Source organism: Mizuhopecten yessoensis, unplaced genomic scaffold, assembly GCF_002113885.1.
Source record: "Mizuhopecten yessoensis strain PY_sf001 unplaced genomic scaffold, ASM211388v2 scaffold11169, whole genome shotgun sequence".
Classification (NCBI taxonomy): Eukaryota; Metazoa; Mollusca; class Bivalvia; order Pectinida; family Pectinidae; genus Mizuhopecten; species Mizuhopecten yessoensis.
Genome location: NW_018408914.1, coordinates 1,954,630 through 1,971,605, shown reverse-complemented (window position 1 = coordinate 1,971,605; position 16,976 = coordinate 1,954,630). Strand labels below are relative to the sequence as shown.

General features: G+C 39.4%; 1 protein-coding gene across 1 annotated transcript in view; it reads right to left on the bottom strand.

The window, feature by feature from the left end:
• LOC110467271 (taurocyamine kinase-like) overlaps nucleotides 1-16,976 on the bottom strand; it is a 39,873-nt gene that overhangs the window by 11,449 nt on the left and 11,448 nt on the right. The window contains exons 5-7 of the mRNA XM_021524328.1: nucleotides 16,204-16,408; nucleotides 14,807-14,948; nucleotides 1,941-1,960 (exon numbers count right to left, since the gene is read on the bottom strand). Coding sequence (XP_021380003.1) covers nucleotides 1,941-1,960; nucleotides 14,807-14,948; nucleotides 16,204-16,408 — 367 coding nt within the window. The remainder of the gene's footprint in view (nucleotides 1-1,940; nucleotides 1,961-14,806; nucleotides 14,949-16,203; nucleotides 16,409-16,976) is intronic.

Sequence of the window (16,976 nt, the reverse complement as noted above, 5' to 3'; positions counted from 1 at the left end):
ATTCGAAGCATCTGATTGTTTGCGAGAGGTAGTCGTCCAAGCTCAAAATATACCAAAGCATTGCACGTAGATTTTTTAATACACAGTATATTTTTACAAAAGTCCATATGAACCCTTTCTATTTCAACTCCTTCATAACTACCCCATATTTCACAGTCATAATATAATACACTACTCACATATGTGTCAAAGAGGTGTAGCATAGTTTTGATGTTTAAATGAGCGTGTTTACATTTAGATCGTAAGGCAAAAAGCGCTTTACGACCTTGCTCTGCTACATGTTTAACCATGAAACTGAATTTGTTATTAAATCTAAACAGAACCCCCAGATACTTAGATTGTTCAAGAGGCTTTGTAAACCTTCGATTGACTCAGAAAATAAAACTAAATCATCTGCATTTAGAAGAAGAAATAAACTCAATTCCCCAAAATCATAATGGGATGCTCAATTTTCTATAAAACCATTTTCAAAGTCATTTAAAAACAAAGAAAAAGGTAACGGGGACAACATTTCCCCTTGCATCAATCCAACATTATTAGAAAAGAAGTTCGAACATTTGCCATTAACTAAAACACAAGATTTAACTAATTAGTATAAAGACTTAATTGTAGTCAAAAAATTACCTCGAACACCCAGCTTTGTTAATTTGCACCACAGGCTTACTCTATCTACGAAATCAAAAGCATTGCGGAAATCTACGAAACAACAATATAACCTCTTTCTTTCAGATAACGTTTCCGAAATTATAGTTTGCAAAGCGAAAATAGCATCCACAGTGCTTACCCCTGGACGGAATCCAAATTGTGCGTCTGTTAAAATATCATATTTAGTACAAACGTCAACCAAACGTTTGTTAAGTATGGATGCAAATAATTTGCACATACAAATAATTAGACTGATACCTCGAAAATTATTAGGATTTGTTAAAGCGCCCTTTTTATGCACAGGTACAATGATTGCTTCGGACCAGTCAACTGGAAAACATCCAGATTGTAAAATATTGTTAAATAATACGTGTTAAAAAGGTAACAACAACTGTTTACATTCAATAAAACATTCATTTAACAGACCATCTGGACCATGCGATTTATTTCATTTTGAATCACCGAGGGCCTATAAGCAGGAGACTTACCCCCTCAAGACGCCAGAACACGGGCTCCGCCCGTGAAAAGGAGTCTATAAACCCATCAACCAACCAACCAACCGAGTATTAGGCAAATCGGTGTGTATATATATAATGAATATATAGTAGCACGGAATTAGATGTTATCTGTTGTTCTGGTAGCTCCGGGGCTTCCCTCCATTTCCTTATATACTCTGCAATATCTGCTTCCTCGGATCTCTGAAGTACAGCCTTAATGATCAAGGTATCTGAGGAAACCATACAAAATGTAGTCCAGCTATTCACTTTTTTTGAAAACCAGTTCCGCACCGAATGGCGCTCAACCTCATATAAACCCACTGCTTAGCACAGGGTGGTTCAAACACCATGTCAACGGACATTGTCACGGACGTTGTACAGCATCTAAAAAGGAATAGGACCCGAGTCCCCAAATAATCGCTACGTAATACTCACAGAACAAACTCCTTACGTACTGTATGGTCTATGAAACACTAGTTTGGTCTGTGAGTATTACGGAGCGATCATATGCGGACTTACATTTCTAATCATATTGTAAATATTGTGTATTTCATAACAAACACAGATGAAAGAACAGTCGACTACAAACGTTTGTATATATGATATTTGTGTTGGGGCGATTTTTCAATAAACGATAGCTTTGTAAATATAGGACAGACACAAAGCGACACGAAAACCTCAGAATAATCAAAATCTTTGTCATTTAAATATGCCTGATCCATATAGTGAACCCCGCTCCAGACCCACGACCTCCCGCACAGCGATTGTCTGGTTTGTGGTTGGCCGTGGTGGACGTACCTAACGACGCCGGAATATAACTCTCGCGGTGACGCATTAAACACATTAATCTATATTCTGACAATCCCTAAACAATAATACGTGTACCCTTTATTAAAGAGACATATTTTGCATTAGACCAGTAATAACTTATCCTCATGCTTTTGATTTCTCGGGAAGAGAAAATAACCTGGACCTAAATCTTTGTCTAATATCTTTGTACCCCTTCGGCTCAGTCATGACAGAAGTTGACGTATTTATAAAACGTTGTTAATGTCACAAGTTGTCTTCAACTTTCAAAATTATAAGTGAACAGAGAAAACATATTTACCACAGTATACAACATCAAATTTAATATATATGGAGGACAAATCATGATACTTTTTTAAACAAAATTTTGATAAATTTGCTTAAATGTGATACAAGTGTTGGTCGATATCACTTCATCCAGGTTCTTCACTCCGGATTCTATTCTTCAACAGATCCCCACATCAAAAGGCCAGAGAACGAGTACGCGACATGGATTCAAATAGTGACCGATTCTGACTTAAAGTCCTTTTATTGTGCAGAGCTATGACGGGCAGAAACAGGTGTGTTCATGTTTGTTTACCCTAATGGTGATATTCTATTTTTATTAAAATTGATGAATTGTTACATTAATTTCTTTTTGTTTTGTTTTTAAAATGTGTGATAAAAAGGTTATGATACGTCTATTTTAGTGTTGGTTGGTTAATCGAAAAAATGGCTGCTCTTCCAGCCAATCACACCACTCATTAATATACGAAAAAGCGGCACGATGACTGCGAGAAACATTGAAATCCGGATCATGTCCGCGGAAGGATAATACATTTTACGTGCATATAGGAGGTTATTAACAGAAAATGTATCCAACTTTCCAGCGGTACTAAGCATTTTCCCGTAGATCAACTAAAATGTTATTTCTGATGCAAGAAAGTTAGGTGGGGTCGACTTTTCGACATCGAGAGCTTTCCGCCCTTCTCGTATATAATTACGATCATTGGGGATGTCATTTTTACCGAAAGTCGATCTAAACCCCTAAACGTGTAAAATTACTCTGATCATATTAGTCTAGGTATAGCTGTAACCAATTCGTAGGTCCCTGTCAGTGTGGTCACGAGCTGTTTCCCGCACAAATTCGCGATATCTAACAAACCTGTTATATCTGGTTCATTTGTTTTCAATTTTAAGAATATAGATAATATTTGAAATAACTGGAATATCATTATTAAATTAGCGTCGATTAAAATGACGGGGAACATTTTAGATAATGGTTTTTTAAAGTACTATTTCCGTGTGCGAAGTTATACAATTGCAAAAGTGGTGCTCAGACTACGTATTCATACACTGAACACTGCTATTATAAATAAATCGCATCATAACAAGGATATCAATTCAATTCAATTCGATTTTTATTCCCTAAGTTTGACAACATATTGGATAACTATAATTTACAATAAATTACAAATGATATATACGTATATGTATTGTGCAATCAACACTCGTTATCACTCCCACATCATTATTGTGCATTTAACAATCATAAACACTCTCACATCATCATCATCATCATCATCATCATCATCATCAACAACAAAAACAACAACAACAACACCATGCAAGTTACATAATCCGTAAAGATACAAACATATTCTAAATGCCAATAATACATACATAGACGTTTATATAAATTATATTGATATGCATGTTTTACGTCACTCGTACCTTATCAGCCTCTAATATATGTCTAGCAAGTTTACGAAGATCGCTGATATTGTATACACGGAAGGATTTCGCCAGTAATACGGTTTTATGTATTTTACTCTCAGAATAGGATAATTTCTGCATATCAATATAAAATGATATTCGTCTTCAATATCTGAATCGCAGCTCACACAGTGTCTTTGTTCTCTCGTTGTGCTATTATATCTACCAGTCTCAATAGCTAAATTATGTGCCGAAAGACGAAGTTTAGATAAACAGATTCGGTATTTCATAGGAATATACTTTGTCAAATAGTATTGAAGAATATGGTGATTTGCTAAGTGCTTATATAAAATACATTTAGGTGAGGCCTCCAATAGCCCTCTCAGATATTGTTGACTTTGATCAAATATTCTTTGCTTTATCATATACAAAATACTTTTATGGTTATATGAATAGTAATTTGTCCATTCATCTGCGAATCCGAGAGAAAAAAGACAATGTTTGACATAATTAACACAGTTGCTACTATCTATAAAGGAATACGCAGTTTGCAAAATACAATTTTTCGAATACATTTGTTTTAATTAATAGATTATATATTTATATCGTTGACTGCGAGAAACTTTGAAACTCTGAAATGGCGTGAGTGGCTGATATCAAGGTCTCAGGCTGATAAAGGGTGTGATACCAAAACAAAGTATATTAATGAGGTTGAGGTCAGCGCGTGCCGAAACATGCAGTGTTGGTTGGTTAATCGAAAAAAATGACTGCTCTTCCAGCCAGTCACACCACTCATTAATATACGAAAATGCGGCACGATGACTGCGAGAAACATTGAAATCCGGATCATGTCCGCGGAAGGAGAATACATTTTACGTGCATATAGGAGGTTATTAACAGAAAATGTATCCAACTTTCCAGCGGTACTAAGCATTTTCCCGTAGATCAACTAAAATGTTATTTCTGATGCAAGAAAGTTAGGTGGGGTCGACTTTTCGACATCGAGAGCTTTCCGCCCTTCTCGTATATAATTACGATCATTGGGGATGTCATTTTTACCGAAAGTCGATCTAAACCCCTAAACGTGTAAAATTACTCTGATCATATTAGTCTAGGTATAGCTGTAACCAATTCGTAGGTCCCTGTCAGTGTGGTCACGAGCTGTTTCCCGCACAAATTCGCGATATCTAACAAACCTGTTATATCTGGTTCATTTGTTTTCAATTTTAAGAATATAGATAATATTTGAAATAACTGGAATATCATTATTAAATTAGCGTCGATTAAAATGACGAGGAACATTTTAGATAATGGTTTTTTAAAATACTATTTCCGTGTGCGAAGTTATACAATTGCAAAAGTGGTGCTCAGACTACGTATTCATACACTGAACACTGCTATTATTAATAAATCGCATCATAACAAGGATATCAATTCAATTCAATTCGATTTTTATTCCTTAAGTTTGACAACATATTGGATAACTATAATTTACAATAAATTACAAATGATATATACATATATGTATTGTGTAATCAACACTCATTATCACTCCCACATCATTATTGTGCATTCATAAATCATTAACGCTCTCACATCTTCATCATCATCATCATCATGATATCATCATCATCAACATGTTATATAAATAACATAATCCGTAATGATACAAACATATTCTATATGCCAATAATACATACATAGACATTTATATAAATTATATTGATATGCATGTTTTTCGTCACTCGTACCTTATCAGCCTCTAATATATGTCTAGCAAGTTTACGAAGATCGCTGATATTGTCAACATTAAGTAACTGAACAAGTTTATATATGGAAGGATTTCGCCAGTAATATTGTTGAGAGACATTCAGACTACCGTGTGACACTGTATGACCTTATTGTGTTGATGGGCCGTTCAGACTACCTTGTGACCCGGTATGACCTTATTGTGTTGAGAGACGTTCAGACTACCGTGTGCCACTGTATGACCTCTATATTGTGTTGATGCCAACTTGATGGGCCGTTCAGACTACAGTGTGACCCTGTATGACCTTATTGTGCTGATGGGCCGTTCAGATTACCTTGTGGCACTGTTACCTTATTGTGTTGAGGGACGTTTAGACTACTTTGTGGTCCTGTATGACCTTATTGTGTTGAGGGACATTCAGACTACTGTGTGAACCTGTATGACCTTATTGTGTTGATGGGCCGTTCAGACTACTGTGTGACCCTGTATGACCTTATTATGTTGAGGGACGTTCAGACTACTGTGTGGTCCTGTATGACCTTATTATGTTGAGGGACGTTCAGACTACCTTGTGACACTGTATGACCTTATTGTGTTGATGGGCCGTTCAGACTACTGTTTGTTCCTGTATAACCTTATCGTGTTGATGGGGCGGTCAGACCTCCGTATGACCTTGTATGACCTTATTGTGTTGAGGGATGTTCAGACTACCTTGTGACACTGTATGACATCATGGTGCTGAGGGACGTTCAGACTTCCGTGTGCCCTTGTATGACCTTATTGTGTTAATGGGGCGGTAGACCTCCGTGTGACGCTCTATGACCTTATTTTGTTGAGGGGTGTTCAGACTACCTTGCGACACTGTATGTCATTATGGTGTTGATGGGGCGGTCAGACTTCAGTGTGGCTCTGTGTGACCTTATTGTGTTGATGGTCGTTCCGTCTACAATGTGACACTGTATGACCTTATAGTGTTGATGGGCCGTTCAGACTACCTTGTGACAATGTATGACCTCTTTATTGTGTTGAGGGACGTTCAGACAACCTTGTGACCCTCTATGACATGATAGTGTTGATGGGCCGGTCAGACTACAGTGTGACCCTGTATGACCTTTTAGTGTTGGTGGTCCGTTTAGACTACATTGTGACTCTGTATGACCTTATTATGTTGGTGGTCAGTTCAGACTACAGTGTGACTCTGTATGACCTTATTATGTTGATGGGGCGGTCAGACTACAGTGTGGCCCTGTATGACCTTATTATGTTGATGGGCCGGTCAGACTACAGTGTGACCCTGTATGACCTTTTAGTGTTGGCGGTCCGTTTAGACTACATTGTGACTCTGTATGACCTTATTATGTTGGTAGTCAGTTCAGACTACAGTGTGACTCTGTATGACCTTATTATGTTGATGGGGCGGTCAGACTACAGTGTGGCCCTGTATGACCTTATTATGTTGATGGGCCGGTCAGACTACAGTGTGACCCTGTATGGCCTTTTAGTGTTGGTGGTCCGTTTAGACTACATTGTGACTCTGTATGACCTTATTATGTTGGTGGTCAGTTCAGACTACAGTGTGACTCTGTATAACCTTATTATGTTGATGGGGCGGTCAGACTACAGTGTGGCCCTGTATGACCTTATTATGTTGATGGGCCGGTCAGACTACAGTGTGACCCTGTATGACCTTTTAGTGTTGGTGGTCCGTTTAGACTACGTTGTGACTCTGTATGACCTTATTATGTTGGTGGTCAGTTCAGACTACAGTGTGACTCTGTATAACCTTATTATGTTGATGGGGCGGTCAGACTACAGTGTGACCCTGTATGACCTTATTATGTTGATGATCGTTCAGACTACTGTGGGGTCCTGTATGACCTTATTATGTTGATGGGGCGGTCAGACTACCGTGTGGTCCTGTAAGACCTTATTATGTTGATGATCGTTCAGACTACTGTGGGGTCCTGTATGACCTTATTATGTTGATGGGGCGGTCGGACTACTGTGTGGTCCTGTATAACCTATTATGTTGATGGGACGGTCAGACTGCTGTGTGGTCCTGTATGACCTTATTATGTTGATGATGGTTCAGACTACTGTGTGGTCCTGTATGACCTTATTATGTTGATGGGACGGTCAGATTACTGTGTGGTCCTGTATAACCTATTATGTTGATGGGCGGTCAGACTACAGTGTGACCCGGTATGACCTTATTATGTTGATGATCGTTCAGACTGCAGTGTGGTCCTGTATGACCTTATTATGTTGATGGGGCGGTCAGATTACTGTGTGGTCCTGTATAACCTATTATGTTGATGGGCGGTCAGACTACAGTGTGACACTGTATGACCTTATTATGTTGATGATCGTTCAGACTACTGTGTGAACCTGTATGACCTTATTGTGTTGATGGGGCGGTCAGACTACTGTGTGGTCCTGTATAACCTTATTATGTTGATGGTCGTTCAGACTACTGTGTGGTCCTGTATGACCTTATTATGTTGATGGGCGGTCAGACTACAGTGTGGTCCTGTATGACCTTATTATGTTGATGGGGCGGTCAGATTACTGTGTGGTCCTGTATAACCTATTATGTTGATGGGCGGTCAGACTACAGTGTGACACTGTATGACCTTATTATGTTGATGATCGTTCAGACTACTGTGTGAACCTGTATGACCTTATTGTGTTGATGGGGCGGTCAGACTACTGTGTGGTCCTGTATAACCTTATTATGTTGATGGTCGTTCAGACTACTGTGTGGTCCTGTATGACCTTATTATGTTGATGGGCGGTCAGACTACAGTGTGGTCCTGTATGACCTTATTATGTTGATGGGGCGGTCAGATTACTGTGTGGTCCTGTATAACCTATTATGTTGATGGGCGGTCAGACTACAGTGTGACACTGTATGACCTTATTATGTTGATGATCGTTCAGACTACTGTGTGAACCTGTATGACCTTATTGTGTTGATGGGGCGGTCAGACTACTGTGTGGTCCTGTATAACCTTATTATGTTGATGGGCGGTCAGACTACTGTGTGGTCCTGTATGACCTTATTATGTTGATGGGCGGTCAGACTACAGTGTGGTCCTGTATGACCTTATTATGTTGATGGGGCGGTCAGACTACTGTGTGGTCCTGTATAACCTATTATGTTGATGGGCGGTCAGACTACAGTGTGGTCCTGTATGACCTTATTATGTTGATGATCGTTCAGACTACTGTGTGGTCCTGTATGACTTCTATATTATGTTGATGGGCCGTTCAGACTACAGTGTGACCCTGTATGACCTTATGGTGTTGATGGACCGGTCAGACTACAGTGTGACCCTGTATGACCTCATTTTGTTGATGGGCCGGTCAGACTACAGTGTGACACACTGTATGACCTTATGGTATTGAGGGACGTTCAGACTACAGTGTGACCTTGTATGACCTTATTGTGTTGATGAATGTTCAGACTACCTTGTGACACTGTATGACCTTATGGTGTTGGTGGACGTTCAGACTACAGTGTGACCTTGTGTGACCTTATTGTGTTGATGGGCTGTTCAGACTACAGTGTGGCTCTGTGTAACCTTATTGTGTTGATGGTCGTTCCGTCTACAATGTGACACTGTATGACCTTATAGTGTTGAAGGGCCGGCTAGACTACAGTGTAACATTGTATGACCTTATGATGTTGATGGGCCGGTCAGACTACAGCGTGACCCTGTAGGACCTTTTAGTGTTGGTGGTCCGTTTAGACTACAGTGTGACCCTGTATGAACTTATTGTGTTGATTGGCAGGTCAGACTACAGTGTGACCCTGTATGACCTTTTAGTGTTGGTGGTCAGTTCAGACTACAGTGTGACTCTGTATGACCTTATTGTGTTGATGGGCCTTTCAGACTACAGTGTGACCCTGTCTGACCCTAATGTATTGATGGCGCGGTCAGACTACGTTGTGGCCCTGTCTGACCTTAATGTGTTGATGGTCGTTCAGACTACAGTTGATCGTTCAGACTGCATAGTGTGACCCTGTATGACCTTTTAGTGAGTGTGACCCCGTATGACCTTATTATGTTGATGGGCGGTCAGACTACAGTGTGACCCTGTATGACCTTATTATGTTGATGGCCCGTTTCGACTATTATTTGACCCTGTATGACTCTTTTTTAGGGACAATAGGTTAGCATATTATACCTCGATAAAACACGAAAAAGGTCGAAATCTAGAGCAGTAACTTAACCTATCCATGACAAGTCCCTCGACGGTTCGGAACCGTTTTATCATACCATAATGGCATATATTACGGTTCTGTTTGGTGGGGTAATTACCATGCATGTATAGAAATACGTATACGGCTTTATTCTAAGCATGAATGCAGGAAGTTGCGTGTTTTACTATGACGTTCCCATTTACATTTATTCATGGAGTGTTTAATTTACACTACAAGATATCTTTTATTTTTATTAACGCAACGAAACTTGTGGGTATGCTTGAATCGACTTGTTTCGTCTGTCCGTGAATAATACATTGTCCTGACGACTGTTTCAATTGTCTCTTTAACTAATGAGCCGATACAACCAATAAGACGTTATATATGATAAGTACATCATGTAGCTTCACACCCGTTATTTACATCTATTTTAACGTGGGTTTTTTTCAATATATTTCCCTGATTCGTTTCAAATTTCTGTCAGAAGAACATTTTCCACAAGTATGAGACAAAATATATTGACAGTTTCTTGGAACAATAAATAGGGGCTATACGTTATAACATTATCGTATATAAAATATAGCATATCGTTTATGATATATAATTAAGAATGCATAGGAATTTTCGTAGAATGAAAATTCTTATATATCTCATAGTAAATAAAATATATAATTTTCTGAAATATCACCCATATAGGTCGGGATTTAAGAAAGAACTATACTTGCCGTTTTCAAATGTATATTGGAACACCCTAGAGAATAAGGGTTTTACTTTTGTGCCTTTACAGTTTGGGAAACAAGAGCGACCTAAGTTGATCTGCTGCACCCATTTCTACATTTGAAATATATTCTCTCGTTTCAAACTGCTTTCTTGTTTCCTAACGTCTCTCTAGGCAAAACTTCGCCTATGGCCTTGAGCGCTCGACCAAGCGAGGAATGTTGTGAGATCTGTGCCTCACCTCAGTTAAAATTGCAACTTGCTGATATTTGCTTGACGTTCATATTTAAACGAGTACCGGTAGGGACTGGGTGACTCGTTGTCAGTATAGTGTTACTGAGTGGAATACTTGGCGCTTACAGGAAGGTATTTCAATAAGGTAGTAATCTGAAGCCGGCAAAAGTACTCGCATTCATTATACACACGAAGATGCGTCATAACATGACATAGGTTGTTAAAAGGACCAAACAATTTCGAAATGCAAGATCGACATTGCTCCTTGAATAAAGTTGTCTAACCATATTTTATTGTTCGGCCCAGTCCAATAAAATTATCGTAGTCTAAACTACTCGCTTGTGAACCGTGTTAGTAGAATGTGTGTGTATAAAATACCTGTCATAATACAGACCTATACTGGTGTATTTCTTGTTTTACATACGGGTCATCGTCGTCAATGAGAACCAGGTCTGACAATTCGTGCAGCACACCGTCAATAGGTCACCGAGAGAACGTAACATACGTACATTTTCCATTGTTCACTGATCATGGCATGCAGAGCTTAGCTTGGTGCCTGGCTACGTTATCAACAAGGAGAAAAGATCAGCTGTTATAATAAAACAGCGTTACAGGTCAGTCAACCCCAGTCTTCCGGAACCTTCACACGGACTCAACCAATACCATCTCATTATGACGGTGCTAATTTAAAACAAACCCCTGACAGTGCCATCTATAACAAATCTCAGGCACCGATTCCACGATAACCTAATAAAGCATTTACAATAAGGTAAGTACATCCCAGCTGATAGATAACTATACTCGTAGAAGGATCTCGCTCTATTCAAATTGAAATAAAATGTTCATCCGTGCATTCAATACAGTTTCCGTTTGAGTTTCTCTTACTGGCGTTCTACAAGGTATAGGATTTATTTCACAGTGAAGATATACCAGTAGCATATGTATTAATCTTCTGTTTAAATTATAATTAGCTACTAGATAGTGTGAATTTAGCAGACCTCGCTGGTAGGGGCTCCCCAACCCTTGGACACATTTTCACTACAATGCAGAACTAGGAAATTATATCTATGATTTATATATGTATTTATTCATTTTATTTACCACTATTGTTATTGGGTTTTATTTAAAGACATCCTGTTTTAAGGCAGTAAATGTACACGCCTACTTACACCTGATACGTGTTAACATATTTGTGGAGACACACCAGTAGCGTGTGTATTACGTGTTATATGAGACACGCCTGCGAAGACACGCTCCGTGTTGATATATTTGTGGAGACACACCAGTAGTGTGTGTATTGCGTGATGGCACGCTTTCTAAGACACACTACGTGTTTACACGCCTGCGAAGACACGCTCCGTGTTTATTTATTTGTGGAGACACACCAGTAGTGTGTGTATTGCGTGATGGCACGCTTTCTAAGACACACTACGTGTGTACACGCCTGCTGAGACACGCTTCGTGTTTATATATTTGTGGAGGCACACCAGTAGTGTGTGTATTACGTGCTGGCACGCTTACTAAGACACACTACGTGTGTACACGCCTGCGAAGAAACGCTCCGTGCTTATATATTTGAGGAGACACACCAGTAGTGTGTGTATTACGTGTTATATGAGACACGCCTGCGAAGACACGCTCCGTGTTTATTTATTTGTGGAGACACACCAGTAGTGTGTGTATTGCGTGATGGCACGCTTTCTAAGACACACTACGTGTGTACACGCCTGCTAAGACACGCTTCGTGTTTATATATTTGTGGAGGCACACCAGTAGTGTGTGTATTACGTGCTGGCACGCTTACTAAGACACACTACGTGTGTACACGCCTGCGAAGACCCGCTCCGTGTTTATATATTTGGGGAGACACACCAGTAGTGTATGTATTACGTGATGGCACGCTTTCTAAGACACACTACGTGTTTACACGCCTGCGAAGACACGCTCCGTGTTTATTTATTTGTGGAGACACACCAGTAGTGTGTGTATTGCGTGATGGCACGCTTTCTAAGACACACTACGTGTTTACACGCCTGCTAAGACACGCTTCGTGTTTATAGATTTTCGGAGACACACCAGTAGTGTGTGGATTACGTGATGGCACGCTTTCTAAGACACTCTACTTGTGTACACGCCTGCGAAGACACGCTCCGTGATTATATATTTGTGGAGACACACCAGTAGTGTGTGTATTATGTGTTGGCACGCTTTCGAAGACACACTACGTGTGTAAACGCCTGCGAAGACACGCTCCGTGTTTATATATGTGTGGAGACACACCAGTAGCGTATGTATTACGTGATGGCACGCTTTCTAAGACACACTACGTGTGTACACGCCTGCTGAGACACGCTTCGTGTTTATATATTTGTGGAGGCACACCAGTAGTGTGTGTATTACGTGTTGGCACGCTTTCTTAGACACACTACGTGTGTACACGCCTGCTAAGACACGCTTCGTGTTTATATATTTGTGGAGGCACACCAGTAGTGTGTGTATTACGTGTTGGCACGCTTTCTAAGACACACTACGTGTGTACACGCCTGCTGAGACACGCTTCGTGTTTATATATTTGTGGAGGCACACCAGTAGTGTGTGTATTACGTGTTGGCACGCTTTCTTAGACACACTACGTGTGTGCACGCCTGCTAAGACACGCTCCGTGTTTATATATGTGTGGAGACACACCAGTAGCGTATGTATTACGTGATGGCACGCTTTCTAAGACACACTACGTGTGTACACGCCTGCTGAGACACGCTTCGTGTTTATATATTTGTGGAGGCACACCAGTAGTGTGTGTATTACGTGTTGGCACGCTTTCTTAGACACACTACGTGTGTACACGCCTGCTAAGACACGCTCCTTGTTTATATATTTGTGGAGACACACCAGTAGGGTATGGATTACGTGATGGCACGCTTTCTAAGACACACTACGTGTGTACACGCCTGCTAAGACACGCTCCGCGTTTATATATGTGTGGAGACACACCAGTAGTGTATGTATTACGTGATGGCACGCTTTCTAAGACACACTACGTGTTTACACGCCTGCTAAGACACGCTTCGTGTTTATAGATTTGCGGAGACACACCAGTAGTGTGTGTATTACGTGTTGACACGCTTTCTAAGACACACCAGTACCGACCGTAACACAAACAGACATGCCCAAGGAAATGAAGCAATGGATAACGTCGAATGATAATGCGCCAAGTCATCAACATAATAATATAAATACAGATCTCTTTATTCAAATACAACAGCGTTTTAAATTTTCGTTTACATGTACACAAAAAATGTAAATAAAATATAGATTTAACCATCCGACCAAATTTCCATTAGTTTACACATTGCGTGATACGACGAACGTGCCAACCTCATCTTCTGTTTACATGCGTTTACCATACATGCTCCTCATTAACAGTCTTCGTATTTAGCAACATGGACACTTTTCCAAAACTTTACAGTACCCTTATTATAAATATTCTGAAATGATAAGTATATGTGCTAATCATTATCACACCTATACACTGTAACATACCACATCAATTTGCTTTTGTTTTAACAGGAAATAAGTTAGTTTTGGGAATACTGTGAAAACCTCTACTTCTAAGATGAAATTATACATTTGGCACCAATGAAAGAAAGAATTTAGTTTAAAATCCACCGAGTGCTACCAGACGACTCGATTCAGCTGTTCCCCGTCGCATTGAGATATGTTCCCGGCCGGCGGACTCGTATTTTCCGGTAGCACTCGTTGTAATACCATTAAAATTATTTTTGGTTTATCTGACCATGGCCCGTGAACTGTTACCTTCAGTAGAAACAGCCTACTGACCGCACACATAATATAATATACACTAGAAAAACATATTTACAGTTTCCTCTCACACTGGTTTCCTGACAATCCATTGTGTATGCGTTCACTCAGCTCGCCGCCTCCCCTGGCATGGAACACAAACAACGGGCTTTTCGGAAATTTTAGAAAGCGTTACATCAATCATACACGAAGAGCACTTCTGAATAGCTGATTATATTCTCCACCCAAAGTCAATGGATCGACGCATCCCAACATATTGTTTTTAGGATGGTCTCTCCGTTGTCTTTATAGTGATGACGTCACAAAAAGGTTTCTGGTGATTTCAACCGCAGGATACACTTTTTCATAACGGTCAGCAGAAATGTTGTTTTGTTGGAACATAAATAGCAAATACAAAATAGGTGTTCATTGGTTTTGCGTAAGTATGGTTACTCTAGCTCTTTCTCTATCTTCATGATTTCCACAATACCGTTCTTCATTTCTGTGATGGCGTCAAACTCTGTCAGTCCCATACGCCTCTTGTTGGAGATGTCGTACACCCCTCCCACACTCTCCGTGTGTTCCCCGTGGATACCTGTAACCACACACGTTAATTATACTTAAAGCTATCTCACTGGGACATATTACATACAACAATAGCAAATGATTGGTCACAACATTTAGATGACTTAATCTTGTATTCTTGGTCAAAACTTTTAGATAAAATGATTTTCTATTCTTGGTCAAAACTTTTAGATAAAATCATTTCACATGCTTGGTCACAACTTAATGAAAACATTATTTCATATGCTGGGACACAATTTAAGGATATAGTTAGTCCATTGGATGTTTAAAAATCTTTTCAACAGACAGCTAGGAGCGATTGTAAGTACTGTAAAGAACATCCATTGACCATATTTAGTTTTAATGTTAAGTAGTTTAAATACATTTTGTATAAGTAGAGACTCCCTCGGGTGTTTAAAATGTTTCGTATTGTATAAATAGGGACTCCCTAGGGTGTGTCAAACGTTTCAATATCAGAACATCATAATTTATATGATAAAACCGGTGTTGTGTATTGTAAAAATTGTGTTGTGTATTGTAAAAAGTGTATTGTAAAAATTGTGTTGTGTATTGTAACAAGTGTATTGTAAAAATTGTGTTGTGTATTGTAAAAAGTGTATTGTAAAAGTTGTGTTGTGTATTGTAAAAAATGTCTTGTATATTGTAAAAAGTGTATTGTAAAAGTTGTGTTGTGTATTGTAAAAATTGTGTTGTGTATTGTAAAAAGTGTATTGTAAAAAATGTGTTGTATATTGTGTTGCATATTGTGTTGTATATTGTGAAACTCGTGTTCTGTATCATTTCTTATCTTGTGCTTTAAATTGTAACAGTGTATATACTATACTGATCATAAATATTAATTTCAAATCTTTAAAATAATTCTTCTGTTAATGGATAAATAATGTTACAAAGAATAGGTGATTACATAAGATTAATACTATTATACTGAACATATTTTACAAGCTGTTTACATAAATAACACTAGGTTCATTTGTGATAATAAGATTTAGCCACAATTTGAAATATTCGAACGCCCCTGCGTCAACTACTCAGCTACACCGCAACCATTTTAAACCGTGAATTTGACCCCCAACCCCATCCCATCCCGGTTTGTCAGACATCGGACTTCACTGTAGTTCTGGCCTTATAAACGACACCTATCCATTCTATTTTATTACAGGGATTATGAATGGAGTTTTTTTTCTTATAGTGTCCGCATTGGTAATCATTGCATCGGCCTCTGTAGACCTTCCGTTCCATCTATATTACTGAAGTGGAACCCTTACCTCTTGGCTGAAGGTTGAACTTTTCGCACACCTCATCCAGACGGCTGCCTGACCCCTCGGTTTCACGCGCGGCTTTAGCCAGTTTAGGTACCTTGATGTGGACACTAGCCCTGCATGTAGTACCGAGATTTGTAGGACAGAACGTAAGGTAGCCGTGTCTGTTGCTCTTTGCGAAATTCAGGTTCTTCTCCAACGTCTTAACGGCCTGTATAAAAATAATATGTTTATAAATCAATAATGGCCTAGGTAGGATACAATGGCGAGACGAGTCCTGGGAAATACAGCGAGAGTTCTCGTCACAATTCCCCCCCTATTCAGACCAGGATACGTACATTTTATTGTAGGGAAGCGTAATAGCATTTCCGTGGATATTTCTAAAGAGCTCAGATCGAACTAGGTATTGATTGTCACAGCACACAGCAATAGAACATTACCAGTCTGTGTAGAACAAGCGTGGATCAAACTGATTTCTACCCGACTCCTTTACTTTTATCTGCATATAATATAAACCTTAACGATAGTGGTAGGTTATCGTTATATTACATAGATATCGGTATATTACATAGATATCGGTATATTATATAGATATCGGTATAGATATCGGTATATTATATATGTCACCCTGGTAAAATACTAGCCGCTTCCTACCGACTCGGCTAGGGAGAATTTCTCTTTAGCTCATTCGGTAGAGCGTAAGACTAGAAAACCAGAGGTCCCGGGTTCGACTCCTAGCGGAGGCATTAAAAAATAACGACCCCTATAGATATCGGTAC